The sequence below is a fragment of the Dipodomys spectabilis genome, unplaced genomic scaffold, assembly GCF_019054845.1.
Source record: "Dipodomys spectabilis isolate Male_0828 unplaced genomic scaffold, ASM1905484v1 ptg000030l, whole genome shotgun sequence".
NCBI classification, from domain to species: Eukaryota; Metazoa; Chordata; class Mammalia; order Rodentia; family Heteromyidae; genus Dipodomys; species Dipodomys spectabilis.
In genome coordinates this window covers 1,415,835-1,434,776 of record NW_024870707.1, presented here as the reverse complement: position 1 = coordinate 1,434,776, position 18,942 = coordinate 1,415,835, and the positions used below count along the sequence as shown (strand labels likewise).

The 18,942-nt window shown below is 46.6% G+C and overlaps 1 protein-coding gene across 2 annotated transcripts in view; it reads right to left on the bottom strand.

Annotated features, from left to right (window-relative positions):
- Positions 1-18,942, bottom strand: part of CUNH11orf49 (chromosome unknown C11orf49 homolog) — a 167,291-nt gene that overhangs the window by 5,620 nt on the left and 142,729 nt on the right. For both annotated transcript variants that reach the window (XM_042676599.1, XM_042676598.1), the window contains exons 4-6: positions 17,769-17,853; positions 2,949-3,034; positions 628-823 (exon numbers count right to left, since the gene is read on the bottom strand). In XM_042676599.1, coding sequence (XP_042532533.1) covers positions 628-823; positions 2,949-3,034; positions 17,769-17,853 — 367 coding nt within the window. The remainder of the gene's footprint in view (positions 1-627; positions 824-2,948; positions 3,035-17,768; positions 17,854-18,942) is intronic.

Below are 18,942 nucleotides of genomic sequence, written 5' to 3'. Positions count from 1 at the left end.
AAAGAGGAGGCCTACTATGATGGCCTCCTTGGCTGGCAGCTGTCCCTAGAGGGAGCTTTGTACCACATGGGGCAGTCAGCCCTCCCTCAGGAAGCTCTACCAGCCACAGGGCTCAGTGGGAAAGTTGAGAATAGCAAGTACTTCTCAAGGCCAATCTGTTCCTTGGAGAGCTAGTCTCTACAATTGCTCTTGTGCAAGTGAAAGTACTCCTTTCTAAGTGGCTATTTGGGCCACTTTAGTTACAACCTGCTTGGGTCAAATGGTACTTTTTTGGGGGGGGGGGCATTGGTCATGGGGCTTGAACTCAGGGCCTGTGATTTTTTTTTCCTCAAGGGTAGTGCTCTACCACTTTGAGTCACAGTTCTACTTCTGGTTCTTACGTGGTTAGTTGGAGATAAGAGTCTCACAGCCTTTGCTGCGGAGGCTGGCTTTGAACAGTGATCTTCAGCTCTCAGCCTTGTGAGTAGGATCATAGGTATGAGTCACCAGTGCTTGGCCAGTGCTAATTTATATGGTGACTCTCCAGGAACTCCAAACCAATCTGAACACTCTGCTAGAGACTTGTTCCCAGGGCAGCAGCCTGTGGTTCCCAGGGCTGAGGTGGGATTCTGGGTGCCCATTTCCCACCTGTACTTGTGCCGGTCACACAGGTTTTCCAGATGCTGGTAGAACAGTGATGCCTCCACTCCCTCCAGCGTGCTAGCCTCGCCCAACGCAGGTCGCTGGTGGTGCTGCCCACTGGACGATGTTGGCACGATCACGGTGTTGGGGTTCTTGCCTGACAACAGGTCCTGATAGATGGCAGCCACACTGTCCAGGAACTCTGGTAGCATGGGGGTGAGAGGTATGGCTCAGGGAGGATGTACTTCCTTCACTGGGTCCTCCTGTCTCTAATAGCTCAGCTCTACACCAGCTCTTATACTGGTTTGACTGCCACCCTCCTGAGAGATGTCACTCATTGAGCTCAAACTCCCATCCTGTGGGCGGCTGTTCCCAGACTGAGTTCCCCATTGCATAGTGTCACAGTGTGCTCTATTTTCTGTAGCACTTGCTCAGTGACATATTTTCACTTACCAGTGACAAGTAACCCAGCACCTAGTATTGGTATAATTTATTTGTGTGTGTGCGTGCACATGTGTGCTGGTCCTGAGGCTTGAACTAAGGGCTTGGGTGCTCTCCCTGAGCTTTTTTTGCTCAAGGCTAGTACTCTACCACTTGAAGTGAAGCTTTCAGCTAAGTTTTCAGGTTTTTGATAGTTAATTGGAGAAGGAGTCTCATGGGCTTTCCTGCCGAGACTGGCTTCAAACTGCAATCCTTAGATCTCAGCCTCCTGACTAGCTAGGATTACAGGCATGAATCACTGGCACCTGGCTAAGCTATGTGTTGAGATAGTGAACATGTCCATGTTCTCCTTGTAACACCCATCTTGGGAGGCCACCTGCCTCACTGACTCGTAAGGCATGCTGGAGTATCAGTGAGGAATAGGAAATGCTTGCGAGCACTGATGTAGTAATCCTCTCAACTCATTTTGTTACAGATGTGCCACTGATAATACATGGCTCTAGCCCTTCTCATCGCCCTGTCCTGGGACTGCTATAAGAGGTGGCCCAGGGAGGCAGCAAAGGAAATAGTGCTCCCACACATGGTTGTTATTGTCCTAGGCCCCAAGCTTCAAAGCAACGGGACATAGATGCCTGGTGCTGCTAGGAGTGGGGCGGAGCCCCCAGGCTCAGCCCCTGCCTGACCAGCCCTGGGCTGCCATGGAATAAACAGCATGTGGCACCCGAGTGAGGCCAGTTGGAGGAAGGCCATCTTCAGGCTCCAAGGACAGCCTTCTATTTACTGGAAGAGCCCGTCTTAAACAAGTATGTTTATGGACACAGCAGTTTCTAAACCCCACATCCTATTTGATGCTTGTGTGCAAACTTGTAATGCATTTGTATTGATTCATCTACTTTTATTCCACGCCATTCCTTAAGGACACAACTGGTCTAAGTGAGAGAGCAGAGTGGAAGTGTATTAAGTAGAGGAACAGACCTGGGGAGTGCTTTATACTGAATAGGATTTTGCTGTGTTATCCAGGCTGGCCTTGACCTCCTCTGGGCTCAAGTAATCCTTATGCTTCAGTTTTGAGTAGTTAGGACTATAGCTGTGCACTACTGTGCCCAGCTTGGTGTGTGCTTATTAAAAGTTACAAGAATGGGGGCTGGGAAGGTGGTTTAGTGGTAGAGTGCTTGCCTTGCATGCATGAAGCCCTGGGTTCGATTCCTCAGCACCACTAAGCAGAAAAAGCTGGAAGTGGCGCTCTGGCTCAAGTGGTAGAGCTCTAGCCTTGAGCTGAAGAGCTGAGGGGCAGCACCCAGGCCCAGAGTTCAGGCCCCACAACTACCAAAAAAAAAAAAAGTTACAAGAATGATAGCAAGTATGCCATACATGTGACCAACAGCTGAGGAAGAGGTAAAGAGGACTGACTTTGGAGTCAGCCTCCTGTGCAAGTCTGGGCTTCACCACTGTGGAGCTGCCTGGCTTTGACTACTCACCCTGTGAGCTTTTCCTTAAAGGACCTATTTCTTAGGACTGGTGAAAGGATTAAAGTCCCTGTGCCATGCTTGGGACAGAGTGGGTTCTTAGTAAGGAGTGAATGAGTGCTTTGGATGCGGCACTGCTCTTATCAGTAGAATGGATTGGTTGTGTGGCCAGCTGGAGGCAGCAGTGCCCATTGCTGGTTTTCAGTGTCTTTAGGAGGCTGAGGACAAACTGCAGACTAGCTCATGACTGACACTACAAGTGAGGTATCCTGCTTGTGGCCTGTGGTAAAATACAGCTCTAGAGAAGTAGGGAAGGGAGCCGTGTGTGCCATGTGTGCACACAGATGCAAAGGACGACTTGGTAGGAAGAAGGAGGTGTGGTCCTTCACAGGAGCTGCAAGGGGTCTGGAACCCTCTCACCTGAATAGTAAAACTGGATCTGGAAGGCGAAAAGGAAATCTGAAAAAGACATCAAGCAGTCCATGGCATCGTCCATGAGCACAATTCTGAGGGGAAAGAGAATATGGGAGATTGTGTTATGTATGTACAGAGAGAGAGAGAGAAAGAGAGAGAGAGAGAGCGGGGGGGAGGGGAGCTCATGTGAGATGTTCCTGGGCCTGCAGGGGCAGCAGGATATTTGACAAAAGGGGACCCAAGAGCAAGCTTCTCCCAGTCACCTCACTTCGACATCAGCTGAGGACTCTGCCTCCAAACTGAATGGAGTCAGGTGCACGAAGGCTCCCAGTTCAGTCTCAGTGGCACCATCTAGTAGAACAGCACATGGGCAGAGGGGGCTGGGGCTGGGGTGGCAAGGAGAGAATGCAATTGTAATTCCGCCAAGATCTCTTTTCATATACTTAAGCAGTAAATCCTTTCATTCTGCAATGAGGACCATTTAGATCAGAATAAATACAGCTGATCAGAAAAGACAAAAAGAACAGCCAAGAGGTTTAAAGGGGTCTTGGCAAGTGCTACTGAGACTTAATAAGCTACCAATTGGCCTGAACAGTTGACAGGCACCTCCACCCCAGGGCCCAGGTGGCAGAAGGAGGAAGTGGAGGCCACCGTGCCTCTTCACTATCCACTCTGCTGGGTCTTCCCTGTCTCTGTTCCCTCCTAGTGGGCACCCACCTCACAGAAGGAAAATCATTTGACTAGTTAAGGGATCAGACCAAGGCCAGGGCTGCATCTGAGGGGGGGGGGGGGGACAGGAAGAGAAGGAAATTAGCAGTATTTGGGCTCCGTCCATGTGACAGGCAGGGTGCCAAAGTTCTCTACTGGAGTGGAAGTGGGCCCCAGACTGGTTCTTTCCTTTTCTCTTTAAGACAGTTTTATTTTGCTTTTATTTTTTAAGTGCTAGACTGGGACCTAAACTCAGTATCTGATGCTTTTGCTCACTGTCTGGCGCTCTACCACCTGAGCCATGCCTCCAACATCTATCTTGCTGTCTTGTGGGTTTGTGTGTGTGTGTGTGTGTGTGTGTCATGCGGCCTAAACTCTGGGCCTGGGCTCTGTCCTTTAGCTCTTCAGCTCAAGGCTAGCGCTCTGCCACTTGAGCCACAGTGCCATTTCCTGCTTTTTCTGCTTATGTGAGCTGAGGAATTAAACCCAGTGCTTCATGCATGCAAACTAAGTGCTCTACCACTGAGCTACCTTCCCAGCCCCCATCTTGTGTATTTTTAAAAAAATTCTTCACTCCCTGTGTCAGAAGGGCCCCAAACTGGCAAACTGGATCACCCCAGAGACAGCCAGCATTGCTCACCCTTGGAGAAGAGACTTAATGGCGAACACAATTCAAGTGGTGTGCCTGCCCTTGACTTGTGCCACACAGATGGCCTCGGTGTGAGAAATTGTAATAATAATACAGGGATCATTTCTGAGGTCTCCATCTATGACAGGCAGTACAAAGTATTTAGCTTCATTAATTAAACCATAGTACACAGCATACTTTAAGGTGAGTCTTATTATTTTTCCATGTCAAGGCAAGTAATCTGTCTCAGAGAAGTCAGATTTCCAAAGTCACACATATAGCTGGGGGGTTTACACAGCTCTGCAGACTGATTGCTTCCAAGTCATCACACACACACACACACACACACACACACACACACACACACACACACACACACACTTCAAATATATTTTTTAGCTGTACAAAGGGGGTTTAACTCCAAAATTCAGGTTATGAGTGCAAGTGCACCTTGACCAATGTCACCCCTTCTATCATTCTCTCTCATCTTTCCCATCCCATCACTACCCTCAAGTTATGTCATGCTTTTAAAATGAAAACCCAGAATAGAAGCCTGTAATCCTAGCTGCTCAGGAGGCTGAGATCTGAGGATCACTGTTCAGAGCCAGCCAGGACAAGAAAGTCCGTGAGACTCTTATCTCCAATAAGCCACCAGAAAACTGGAAGTGGTGCTGTGGCTCAAGTGGTAGAGCGCTTGCCTTGAGCTGAAGAGCGCAGGAACAGCGCCCAAGCCCAGAGTTCAAGACCTACAACCAGCCAAAAGAACAAAAAACCCTAGATTAGAAACACAACGTTTGATTTCTTAAGCCTCTGTGCCTAATTCATTTTCTTTACCCTTGTCTGTAACTTTGGGACCTTGACTGTTTCTCATGTGTATCTTGGGAGAAAGAAAGATTGTTCCAGCTGGAAAATTTGGGTGTGGGTAGGAGGAAGCAATGCTGCTGAGGGCCACAGGAGGGCGCCATATCCCTCCATCAGAATAAGTGTGGCGCCATAGACCAAGTGGTTGCCTCCACTCTTGGTAGCCCGAGCAGAACCCAGGCAGGCAAAAGGAGAAAGGACATGTGGATGGAGAGGGAGAAGAGAGAGGACTTGGCTTAGCAAAGACACCAGATTTTGGAGGAAGAGGGAGTGCTCTCAGGGGCTATCAGGAAAAGAGAGCCACCAGCACCTCAGGAGGAGAGAAACCAGAGACTTTCTGCCTGCTCCACACCCCAGACAGCCAACTACCCCATAGGTGGAAGGCCAAAGGCTTTGGGCTGCATGGCGGAGAGCAACTCCTCAGGAACACATGGAAGGGGCCTTTGAGGACAATACGTGCTTTTCTCATTTATCATCAATCTGGAACCCAGTGCTCCTGTGATGTCTCTGGGATGTGAGTGACACGAGTACCCTCCCTAACACAGAATGGGGCCTCAGCCTCAGCTTTCTGTCACAGGCTGGTCTTGATTTGAGCACTAGCCCCCTCGACTTCGTTACTGTTGCTTTAAATTTTATGGTTTTACTTAAGCACATCTATTCGCTTCCTTCATTGTGATCCTGGCATTGGGTCTGGTGACTCCGATGGTCACTAGCTAGTCTCTAGGGCTGCTCTTTCCAGGATGGCTCTGTCATTCATGGAGGAACCCTGAGCAACTAACACATGGGCAGGACTTTTAGCTCTTTGACTTTGTGGACCTGGAACCAGTGGGTCTCACTGTGCAGCTTGGGCTGGCCTTGATTTTGCAGTCCTCCTGCCCCAGCCTCTTGAGTTTTAGCATGACAGAAGTGCACCACCACTCCAAGCTCAGCTTAGTTTTCTTATTGCTCTTATAACCAATGTTTGGATATTAAGATCTGGCCCTTGAATCTTTTTTATACTCTGGGTTTCCCCAAGTTACACTTAATTTTGACATAGTGGTTCTAGTTGGCCAGCTAAACCTTTTCATCCTTCTTTTAGGGCTCATGAGAAGTTTGAGGCAGCCATGATGCTGAGTAGGACAGAGCCAACACACTGCCAAGAAGGACAGACCAGCTCCTCTTTGAAGCTGGTGTGCTGTGGCAGAGAGGAGACTCAGAGGGGCAAGGCAGCCTGGTTGCCTTGCTTGTGTCCCTGCTGCTGCTTTGGCTGAATTGTACATGGGTCAGGAGGGACCAGTGAGCAGGCTGATGGAGGCAGATAGATGCAGGAGCCTTCTTAAGGTCCATGTGTCTAGATTCCAGCAACAAGGCTGAAGAGTTCCACTATAAGCAGTAACATTGAAGACACAAAGCAAACTGGATCTCAGCTTTTCTTTTTTTCGCTGATCCCGGGGCTTGAACTCAGGGCTTAAGTGCTGTCCATGAGATTTTTGCTCTGGGCTAGTACTTTGCTACTTGAGCTACAACTCCACTTTCAGCTTTTTTTGCCTTGTGTGTTTGTGTATCTCATGGGAGATAAGAGTCTCACCAGTTTTCCTGTCTGGGCTGGCTTTGAACCTTGATCCTCAGATCTCATGAGCCACCAGTGCCCAGCTACAGATTTTCTTAGCAGTATCATTACCTTCTATTTTATCCACTATTCTGTTCAGCTAGAAACCTAGGAAGCATCCTAGACATCTTGAAGATCCCTCCCTCAGTCCACCACAGAGTCCTCTCAATCTACAGCTAAAATGTTATTTCTAGCAACATCTTTCTTGCACATCCATAGCTACCATCTCCACAGCCACCATCTCTACATCTTGACCTCTTTATTCTTTTTCTTTCTTTTTTTTTCTTTTTTTTTTGTTGATTGTGGGGCTTGTACTCTGGGCCTGAGCACTGTCCCTCAGCTCTTCCACCCTTCCCTCAGCGCTCTACCACTTGAGCCACTGAGCCACTTCCGGCTTTTTCTGCTTATGTGGTGCTAAGGAATCAACATGATGCTAAGATTTACCAGGGCCCCTCATGTATGCGAGGCAAGCATTCTACCACTGAGCCACCTTCCCAGCCCTAACTTCTTTATTCTTGACAACTACATGACTTTCTATCTGGTTTCTCTGCAACTATGATTTTTATTTTTTGAGACAGTATCTTTATTATTATTTTTTGAGACAGTATTTAAGTAGCCCAGAGTGGCCTCAAACTTAAGACCCTACTGCTTCAGCCTCCTGAATGCTGGGATTACAAGTGTATGCCATGGTGCCCAGTTCTTACTTCCTTCTGAGTACTGTGGTTGGAAAAATCTTTGGAAAATGAAAATTTGGACATGCTGTCGTGCTATCTAAAACCTTCACAGGCTTCCCCTGTCACTGCCTTCATCTAGAAGAGAGCTCTCCATTTCCCCTCTCCCAATTACTAGGGTTTGAACTCAGGGCTTGTACTTGCTCGGCTGATGCTCTACTACTTGAGCCACACCTCCAGCCTGGCTTTTTACTATTTAGTAGGAGATGGAGTCTTCCAGGTTTTTCTGCCTGGGCTGGCTTCAGACCATGATCCTCTGAATCTCAGCCTCCTAAGTAGCTAGGATTACAAGCATGAGCCATAAGTGCCCAATACAGACTCCCCAATTCTTATCCTGGCTCGCCAGTCCCCTTGAGCACACTCTGACCCATTCAGCTCTAGAGATCTGGTTGGAGGGCACAGGCAGCATCCTTCATGTTGATCCTCTGTCCTTTCCTATGCCCACCTCTTCAGGCTTTCCCACTAGCCAGCTCCTTTATCCATAATGCTCTCTCCACCTCCACCCCCTACAAGCTGCTCCTTAGCACCTCTTGCCAGCCCAGGCTTCAGGGTAGCCTGCTGAGCAGCTCTCAGAGAAGCAAGAGGAAATGCCTTCCCTAAGCCAGCTGGGGCCAAGCTTCCTGCTGCCTGCTTCTTTCTGTAGTTCTCATGATGCTAAGATTTAACAGGTGACAGTCTCTCTGCTTGTTCTTTGACTCAAAGGTCTAGCCTGGTATCTGGCACTCAATAAGTAAGTACTGCTGAACGAGGAGTATGTGAACAAGGAAGAAAGGCCACACTACCCTTTTCCTCCTGGCCAGCTGATGCCAGACCCAGCTCTTGAAGAGCTGCCTCTAGGAAGATGCCAAAGAGCTCTAGAGTTGGTTCTAGAAGATGTTTCCAAGCTGCCTGGCTTAGGGATTATGGCTAATTTGTGAAAGAGTGAGCTGTTTGCTGCAGGAGATAGATGTTCATGCAGAAGCTGGAAGGCTCCGGTTTCTCAAAGGGCTTCTTCAAGCCTTAGCAAAATACCCGTCCTCACAAGAGAGGGCTGAACTACCAGTTTCTCCTATGTGCTGGATCAAGGAGAGGAAGGTTGGCTGTCCAGAGGGCTATGACGGCCAAAGATTCTAAAGGGCTTATGGGAAGGTGTTTTTAGAACCATTATATGGGCTGGATGTGGTGGTGGGTGTGGGCCTATAATGCCGAGGCAGGAGAATTTTAAGTTCTAGGTTAACCTGGGCTACACAGTCAGACGTTGCCTCAATAAAAACCATCCACCATCCACAATAGCAATGACTAGCCTCAAACAAATGCTGTGACCCATAGAACTTCTGCCAGCCACACCTTGCTCTGAGGCCTTAGCAGAATTGTGGGTAAAGGCAGGCAGCAAGCTACTGGTCTGCCTTTATATTCCATGACTGGATCAACCCCGGATCGGAGACAGCTTCTTAATCCTGAACTCAAAAAACCATCACCACCCCAAAAAGGTTCAAGAAGAGATCTTGTTGAAGACAAGGTCACCCACATGCACTGTTTTCCGGAGGGTGGCAGTTGGCTTGACATCCTTTCCTGCCAGGGGCCTTTTGCTAACATGCCAGCTGCTTCTGACACCTGGAGGAGCCTGGCCGCCCCCTACTTTGAAGTAGCGCCAACAGGGAGCTGCTGCCAACAAGAGTCAGTACAAATCCATTGGATCACAGGGAGATCCTTGCAGGCCAGGCCTCCAGGCTAGTGAGAGGGCCTCTGGGTAGAAATAAAGGCTCTGAGCAGAACCATGTGTAGGGTGGAGCCCAGGGAAGGCAACTGGAATGAAGAAAGAGCACTTGGCTAATCCCAGGAGGCTGGCCACTCTCTCCCTCCCTTGCTGACTTCCAACAGCTGGGCTAGGCTGGGCTGGCTGGCTGGGAGGTGAGTGGGTGCCAAGGAAGCAATAGTTTCCAGCCTGAACCTACGGACTTGCCAGCCTCTTCTGCACCCCTGTAGGTCAGTGTCCCTGGTCTAGTGGCATAAGTTGTGCCCTTCTTCCTGAAACTCTGGGTAGATGACTGAGATCAGTTTCACCACTCACTGGCCAAGTACTTTTTCTTCTCTGTGCCTCCGTTTCTTCATCTATAAAGAAGAGATCAGAGTTTCTACTTCAAATGACTTGAGACATGTTGCTATGTGTGCTTTGCCCAGTGTATTATAGGTGTTCAAGGTAAATGTGTGTGTGAGCTGGGTATTGGTGGCTCATGCCTCTAATCTTAGCTACTTAGGAGGCTGAGATCTGAGGATTTGGTCTAAAGCCAGCTCAGGTTTGAACACAAAATCTCAGGGACTGTGCCAGACTCTGAGTTCAAGCCCCAGGACTAGAATAAAAAGGAAAAGAAAAGGTGGAAGTCTATCTGGTTTAAGGTACTGGAAGAGCTCAAAATAGCAAAGCAAAACAGCTCAGAGGAAGGAGGCAACGCCAAACTCCCAACCAGGCAGACGCAGTGAGGCGGAAGCTAGTTATTGAGTTTCAAGTCCATTTTGGGGAGAAGCCACCTCTCAGCCAGGGCCAGAAAGAAGAGCCACCTTGCATGACTAGACTTCTCTGGGGAGGTCACATCAGAGTGTCCTTCATAAGGGTGAGTGAAGCATGCCCTCAATTCTGTCTGGCAAACAGTGTCTCCTGCAGTCTCTGCTAGTAGAGGGGTGATGATGAAGCAATATGAGGTACCTGGCCTGAGGGTTTCTGAGGTTCACCTGTTTTGAAACTATGTGAGGGGAACATTTGTGCTTCAAAATCTTCCTCAAGTCCAGGTCCTAAACAGTGTGAGATGTCTAGGTCACTGCTTACCCCTGATTCCCTACATCCCTATATCTAGGGCACTCTATATTGCACCTGTCCTGTAGGGCCTGGGAAGCATGTCCCAGAGTGTATAGGCAATAATCATCATCATCATCATCATTATTATTAATGGGCGCTAGTGGCTCGCACCTTTAATCCTAGCTACTCAGGAGGCTGAGATCTGAGGATCACGGTTCAAAGCCAGCCTGGGCAAGAAAGTCTGTGAGACATTTATCTCCAATTAACCACCAGAAAACTGCAAGTGGTGCTATGGCTCAAAGTGGTAGAGTGCTAGCTTGAGCAAAAAGAGCTCAGGAACAGTGCCCAGGCCCTGAGTTCATTCAAGCCCTATTACCAAAAACAAAAACAAAAACAAACACAAAAACAATACTAGTTAGCACTAAAGGCTTTACATTGGGGACAATAATCTCTAAATTAATTTTCATTTTAATAATTCTGTGAGATGAGCTCAGGGAGTTTATTTACAAGAACACAGAAGTTCAGGGGGAGCAAAAACTTAACCAAAGTTACAAGCTAGAAGTAAAAGAGCTCTAATTCAAGTTCAAGCCCTTCTGACCCTGACCACAGGTTCTAGAACACCTGTAGCTGCAGCTAGTCAGAAAAGCTAACTGGGCTCAGGAGTGGCTGCAAACCTTTGATGATAAACCTTTGTGCTGGGGCCTCTGGTCCTGGTCCTGCTCTTGACGTTGCCTATTCATTCTAGCACACAGAGCTAGAACTCCCAGGCTGGAGGCTGCTGCTTCCCTGCAGACCCAGTGAAGGCCTCATTCTCATGGAGCCTCCCAGGAAGCCTGCCAGCTTGAAAAATGCTTGATAGGTTTGGGAGGATAAAGACCTAAACAGCTTGGACTAGTTTCCCCTTCTTCCTCCTCTCTAGAACATATCTCCAGTCCCACTAGCTCCAGCTTCTTCCGGTTTCTTAAGATCACCATGGGGAAAGCCCAGCTGCTTTCCCACCACACTGCAGGCCTCCTACCGCTGGTGTTACTTGGAGTGTGAAAGTGTACACCGCCACACATGACTCATTATCTTAAGAATTTTCTTTTGCTAGGAGCTTAAGTAGTAGCACACTTAAATCCTAGTAAATCACACCAAAAAAAGTACTGGTAGAGTATCTGCCTAGCAAGTACAAGGGCCCTGAATTAAAGCTTGAATAATGTTATAAAACAACAGCAACAACAACAACCCCTTAAAGCAAACAAGCATTCTTTTGCTACATGGTAATCATAAATTTTTTATCTTTAAGGGCATTAAAGTTTTGCATTTTATAGCTGGGTCTGTCATCTGTGTGAAGTTGACTTCTGAATGTGGGATGGAGAAGGGGTCTCTTTTTTTTGAGATGCTGGGACTCCAACCCAGAGCTCTGCACACGAGGCAAGTTCTTTGTCACTTTACTACCTTCCCAGTTAGACTCTAATGTTCTCTCTCCTGTGTGGCACCTCGCCAGCCTTTGGGGCACCCCTTTCCCAGCTAACCTAACACTACCATTTTATATTCAAGGTTTAAAACGTGTGGGCTGATATTGGCCTGTCTAATATCATCCATTTGTCTAGTCTCACTCAAGTACCATGTTATCTTAATCACAATAGCCTTATAGTAAGTCTTCTCACAGAAAAATCCATTAGTCCATTTCCTACTAACCTTCCACAATATTTCATCCTCATGGAAGAGTCTCTGTAACCTTCCAGGTTAGGCTGCCTCTCCTGTTTTTATATCCCTATAACCCTTTGCACTCATTTATTTACTATTTGCCGTTCTGTTTGTAAATTTCTCCAAGGCTGAGGCAACATCTTTTCTGGCCAGTGTCAGAGCCTCTCCATAATGACATGGAACAGGCACTCAGTAAATATTTGGTGAGCGGAAGAATGGGGACGGAACAGACAAACTGTGTGTGTGTGTGGGGTGGGGGGGCCTTGTGGTGCCATAGGCAGACACAGGCAGAGGGATATCATGGGAGAAGAAAGACACCAAAAAAGCATAAAGCACATGGGATGAGGTCTGACAGACATTCAGCAAACATGCGAAGAATAAATATAGGAATAAAACATCACTCCTCACTCACTGAATTATATATTTTAAAACAGCAATGCAGGGGAAGGTAAATAGTTGAAACAACTATTAGGTGAGTGCTACCATTATTTCCAATTTACAGGTAAGGCACCTGAGGCTTAGGAAGCTAAGCACCTTGATCATGGACATAAGCTGGTTGGTGAAAGCACTGGGATTTGAATCCAGGGCAGTATGGCTCCAGCCTGTATGTCCTTCACTGGCAGGTTATGGTGGGGCTTTGTGACATGGGGGTCAGCTGAAAAATGACTCTCTTGAATGGAAGTGAGTGGCTATGTCTAAAACCGAGTTCTCTAGTGCTTTCAAGGCACTATTTATATTCATAACACAATTGGGACTACAGAGCCCTTCCTGTTGAATATATATCACCCAGCAGGGTTGCTGGTTTTGGTGGGGGAAAAGTTAAATAGTATTTCAGATGACAAAAGGAGAAGGGAATGTAACCAATTTAATCCAACCAATTTGAAAATGCCAGAATGAGACTGGCAGACAACACTTTAAATCAGTGCCTCTTGAAGTTGGTTCCCAGACCATCAGCACCATCTGTTAAGTTTCTGGAAACAGGAATTCTTGAGCCCTACTTCAGAGCTCCTGAACTTTGGGGGTGGGGGAGTTGACAAGCCATGCAGGTGATTCTGATTCTGCTGTCAGAGAACCAGGGCTCAAACTCTCCACTCTGGGAGCAGAGTGGCCCAGGCCAGTGTCACTGGGGCTTTGAATGGTTTACAGGTGTGATGGTTCCCTTGGTCCAGCTGTGAAGAGGCCAGAGCCTGCAGGCCAACCACAAGCCATCTTGTCTTTACCCAATGTTTTTGTTATAAATTATTTCCTGAGTTTGTACAATGAATAAAGGCCAGAAAGCACTGCCTTTGGGAACTCAGGAACTTCCTATTTATTTTTTTAAGAATCTGGTAATAATGATAATACTAACATTATTACGATAGCAGCCGGGCGCTGGAGGCTTATGCCTGAAATCCTAACTACTTAGGAGGCTGAGATCTGGGCATTGTGGCTTGAAGCCAGCCTGGGTAGGAAAGTCCATGAGATCCTTATCTCCAATTAACCACCAAAAAAACCCAAAAACAAAACAAAAACAAACTGGAGATGGAGTTGTGGTTCAAGTAGTAGGGCATTAGCTTTGAGCAAAAAATCTCAAGGACAGAGCTCAAGCTCTGTTCAAGCCCCAGAACTGGCAAAAAACAACCCCCCCCCCCCCCAGCAAATCATGTCTGGAATGTGCGACGCAATGCACATATTGTTGTTGTTGAAATCTCATAAACACCCTATGGTTAGTTATTATTATTACCTCTATTTTATAGATATGCAAACAAGGTTCAAAGATGTTAAGGGATAAAAAGTTTAGGTCTTTCTAACATCACAGTGCCTGTGCTCCTGTTAATACTACTTCTAATGCATACTGCCAGTTTCCTCTGTGCCAGGCCCTATTTTTGTACATTATAGATTCTAAAGCATTCAACTATTACAAACATTGTTATCATTTCTACATTATAAATGAGGACAGTGAGGATCAGAGAAATAAATAACTTTCGTAGGAGTACAAGTTAATAAACTGTGAACCAGAATTTGAACTATGGGCTCTGGCTCCAAGGACATGTTAACATTTTTTTTGTCCTGGTACTGAGTGACCATGGAATCCAGGGCCTCATACATGCTAGGCTGTACCACTGAGCTCCTCCTCCAGCCCCACCAAATGCATGCTGGTAGCCATTAGGAAAGCTTTCCAACTTGGAGAATGGTGGGCTGAAAGGCTGCGATGATCTTTCAGGGCTGTAATGACCTAACTGCTCCTGTGAGGCAGGAATGATGAGGTGGAGAGGGTCTCTGGCAGGGCTGCTGTCATAGGCTGTCTGTGCTTTCCTTTCTTGTCTCCAGTTCCGGCCTGCTGCCCTAAGGTCTGGCCCCGATGCTTGTTACGGGTAAGGCAGGCGCGTGTGGAAATGCCATGCCCCGCACAGGCTCTGCTTTACAGCTGCCTGTGGATTACATTCTTTTACACACACATCATCACAGACTGGAGCCTTCCGCAGCCTGTCCCCAGATCTGAATAAGTAGGCCTGGCAGGGAGACGGGGTAGGCAGTTGCTCTTCTAGCAAGAGTTAGTCTTGCAGCCTTAACCATCCTCCTTTGTGATTCTGCCTAGATGCCTGGGCATGTGGAGAGGGAAGTTGGGAGCCTGTCCTTCAGGACAAAATGAGAATAATGAGAATTGCTTGAGCATTTTTGGGTTATCTATAGTTTCTACACACACACACACACACACACACACACACACACACACACACACGCACTCACATACGCCATACACACATGCTGAGTGGAGCAGGGAATAGCATTGAGGAGATGAGGTCTGACAGAGAAGCCAGATACTCACGGCACAGGAAGAAAAACAAATTTTCCTTAATGCTGAATGAAGTAAAGAGATCAGGTCTGGCTGGCGCCATATTGACCATATGGTGGATTGCAGGGTCAAGCATCTTGTCTTCATGCTGGGGGAAGAAAACCCGCTGCCTATCACCTGCCTCCCAGATGATGGGTGTGCCCAGCCTCCAGGAGTCTCCAGGGGTGGGCACTTGGCTGATAGGTTACGGAATCTGTCAGTCCAGTGCCTGGGACTGGGACTTTCCTGTGGATCTGGCCCCTGCGCCAACCCTATTTAGGCCCAGACCAGCCTAGCAGCCAGGACGCCATGCCATGTATGTCTCTGTGATCGTGTCCTGTGTCCTGTCTCCTGGCTCATCTCCAGTCATCATGGCATCCCAATTTAGCTCTCCACTGAAGCTGTTGGCTTGCTGGTATTGTTTTTGTTATTTCTTTCCTCGTTAGCATGTTTTCTAGCAGTGTTATGTGTATTTGGGGGCTGCAGGCCTTTGTAACAATGGGCGGCGTGCAGCCTGTTAACTGTATAATAGACTCCAATATGTCATATTTCAAAATGTGGCTTCTGGGATGATTCACCTTACAACACTGAATTCATCTCTAACTGATTTACCTTACAACACTGAATTCATCTCTAACTTTTGCAGCTAGCCCCAGGAGGATTTCCCAGGTCCTTCTGTTGTTCATACTTGCATTCCCATAATGCCCTCACCCTGGCTGGCTTCTACTCTTCCTCTTCCTCACAATGAAAAGGCTAGGTTTCTATCAAACAGTAAGTGAGCTTCTTGCCACAAATAGAGGGTTAGCACTTTAGCAGCCTCTGCAGCTCCACAATGGTTCTTACAGGGTTTATTACATAATTTAATTTTGCAGGGCTTACATATATCATGTTTGAAAGGGTCTGGGGGAATGGGTGAAATGCATGCAAACCTGTGGCTGTGGAGTGTGAAGAGCCATCTGGAAAGATCCTCCCGAGTTTGCCATGTACCATGAGGAATGGGAAAGGACAGTAACTATTCTGGACTGACAAAAACCCAGGTGACCTCAAAGAGGTGATAGGGAGTGACCAGTACTCAAGTGATATCCTTTTAAATTACATGTCCTGGGGAGGAGGAGAGCTGGGCATAGATGGTTCACACCTGTAATCCTATCTACATGGAAGGCTAAGAAAAGGAGGATTATGGTTTGAGGCCAGCCCTGGCAGAAAGGTTTAAGGACTTTTCTTAACTTATAGCTGGGTACAGTGTTGTTTGCCTGTCATTCTAGTTTCATGAGAGGCTGAGAACAAGAAGATCATGGTTCCCGGCTAGCCCGAGCAGAAAAGTCCAAAAGACAGTTTCAGTGGGAAAATAGCAGGTATGGTGGTTAGAGTCTTATACCCACTACAATGGGAAGGCTAAAATAAGTAGATCATGGTCCAGATACACTTCCAGGCAGGAAGTGAGACTCTAACTTAAAAATAACCAGTCCAGGGCTTGCAGGCTGCTAAGTGGTAGAGCACCTGCCTAGCAAGCACAAGGCTCTGATCAGACCCCAGTCTATATCTACAATAAAGCCTGCACAAAAAGGTTGGCAGTGTGGTTTTACACTAGAAAACCTTCCGAGCAAGCAGCTCAAATTCTAGTACTACCAACTAAAAAAGAAACATTTTTATGGGATTAATGTGCACTAATAAAAGTAACAGTTTTAAAATACCTTATAAGGAAAAGGAACTATTGATGACTGTATCCTGTGTGCAGAGCAGCAAATAAATTGGCTCTAAAGAAGCACTGTCACATGCCGCCACATGCTAAGTCTTTAAAATAACGCTAAAAAAACAAAAAGAAAAGAAAATGACGCTAAGAGCAATAGGCCAGTCACAAAGGAATTGTGTTACACAATTCCATTTAACTGAACCACTCAGAATAGGCAAATCTAAAGAGACAGAAAGTAGATTAGCAGTTGCCAGGGGCTAGGGAGGATGGAGGGATTGGAGAGTAATGGCTAAGGATTTCTTTTTAGTGTAATGAAGATGTTTGATTGTGGTAATGGATGCACCACTCTGGAAATAAAATAAAAACCACTGAGTTTTACACTTGAAGTGAGTGAGTTGTATAGTATATGCATTATATGTTCCTTACAAAACTATTTTAAAAAGAAATACTTGATGAATACCTGAAGGAACAACTGAATATAAGAACTGCTCTGCTGCATGTCAGCGGCTCACACCTGTAATCCTAGCTGCTCAGGAGGCTCAGATCTGAGGATCAAGGTTCAATGCTAGCCCAGGCAAGACAGTTGGTGAGATTCCTTTCTACAATGAGCCACCAAAAAAAGCCAGAATTGGAGCTATGGCTCAAGTGGTAGAGTATCAGCCTTGAGAGGAAAAGCTAAGGGACACTGCCCAGGTCCTGAGTTCAAGCCCTCATTATAGTGACTGAAATCATGAACAATTATAGAGCCATGTAAAATGCCAGACAAGAAATATTCACTCACACATTCATTCACACATTCCTCCAGCACATAGCTAGGTACTTGCTAAGTGATAGAAATTTACAAAACTAGCATGGATCCTGCCTGCTCTCCTGGAGCGTACACATTCTCATACATGGTGCCTTTTCTTTATTTACAGTAGTGCTTTAGTTACAGTAGTCCTTTTATTGTAGTCTGGTCTTTAAGAATGATGCTGAATTTCCCCCAAAAACACTAGAGTTGAATCTTTCATAAAATGATCTGAGTCCAAAGGAGAATTAACATGGAATTTGAAGCAAAATCCATTTGCCTGCTTCTAATGAGAGATAACCTCTCATGCCATTTTTTTTTTTAAGCTAAGAAAAAAAAACCCAAGTCCAGTATGGTGGTACATATTTGTAATCCCAGCACCCAGGAGGTTGAGGCAAGGATTCAAGATCAGCCTGTCTCAACAAACAAACAACTAGACCCCACTGAATGCCAATTCCTCCCCCAATGTTCCTCTCTTCTTGCATACAGTTTAGATTTCTCTGAGAAAGCCTGGTCCCCACAGTTGGCTCCCAGAGTTGGGACGACATACCTGGCTGCTTTCTGAGTGAGCTCCAGTGGAAAATCTGGGCACAGTAACTGCAGTAGACAGTGATATTCTCTCATGGTCAGCAAATCTGGAATGAAAGGGAAAGGAGCACATTAGGTCTCTGTATTGTGGGTCACTGCCCTTTTTGGTCAGTCTCTGCAGCACGGCTTCTTCACAGGTCACTGTTAAGGGAGTGAGATTATAGGATTATAGGTCTAAAAAGCCTTTCTCAGGTGGAGGCACCCAGTTATAGTGTTTTGGCCAAAAAGACTTCACTGGTTTGAGAAATGGTCAGGTGAAGGGAGGAAACAAGAGAGACAACTTCATCAGCCTTTCCTCCCCCTTCCCTCCTTTCTTTCTCTTTCTCCTTCCTTCCTTCTTTCCTTCCTTCCCTCTCTCTCTCTTTCTTTCTTTCTCTCTCTCTCTCTTTCTTTCTTTCTCTTTTTTTTTTCTATCAGTTGTGGGGCTTTAACTCATGGCCTTAGTGCTCTTTTGCTCAAGGCTAGTGCTCTACCACTTTGAGCCACAGCTCCATTTCTGGTTTTTGAGTGGTTAATTGGAGATGAAAGTTTCACGTGGACTTTTCTGCCTGGCTGGCTTTGAACCGTGATCCTTAGATCTCAGCCTCCTAAGTAGCTAGGATGACAGGTGTGAGCCACTGGTGCTCGGCTAGCCTTAGTTTTCTTTGAATATAAAAGTATGGATGAGGGCTGGGTCTTGGTTCAATGTCAACAAAGATATAAGACCCTATCTCAACTGTTAGTGGACACAGTGGTGTGTGCCTGTTATCCCACAGACACAGAGCAGCACAAATAGGCCTGCCTGCCATAAAGTAAGCCCCTATCCTGAAAATAGTCAACAGAAAAAGGACTGACAACAACTAGCAGGAGGCCTTGAGTTCAAACTCCAGTACCACCAAAACAAAACAAAACAAAACTGGACAAATCAAGTCAAAACTGGTTAAGTCTTTTTCAATTCTCTGGCATGCCCAAGGGCCATCCACAGAATATCTACGGGTACAAAGAAGAAATAGTACAGAAACCCACAGACCTATTACTTTGTTATTCAAGATTGCAGTAGGCTGGTTTCTTTTGTATGCTTGCACGCAAATCTGGTCATCCCATTATAGGAAGCCAAGATAAAGATCCAAGATATACAATCGAGGCAACCAAAAGAT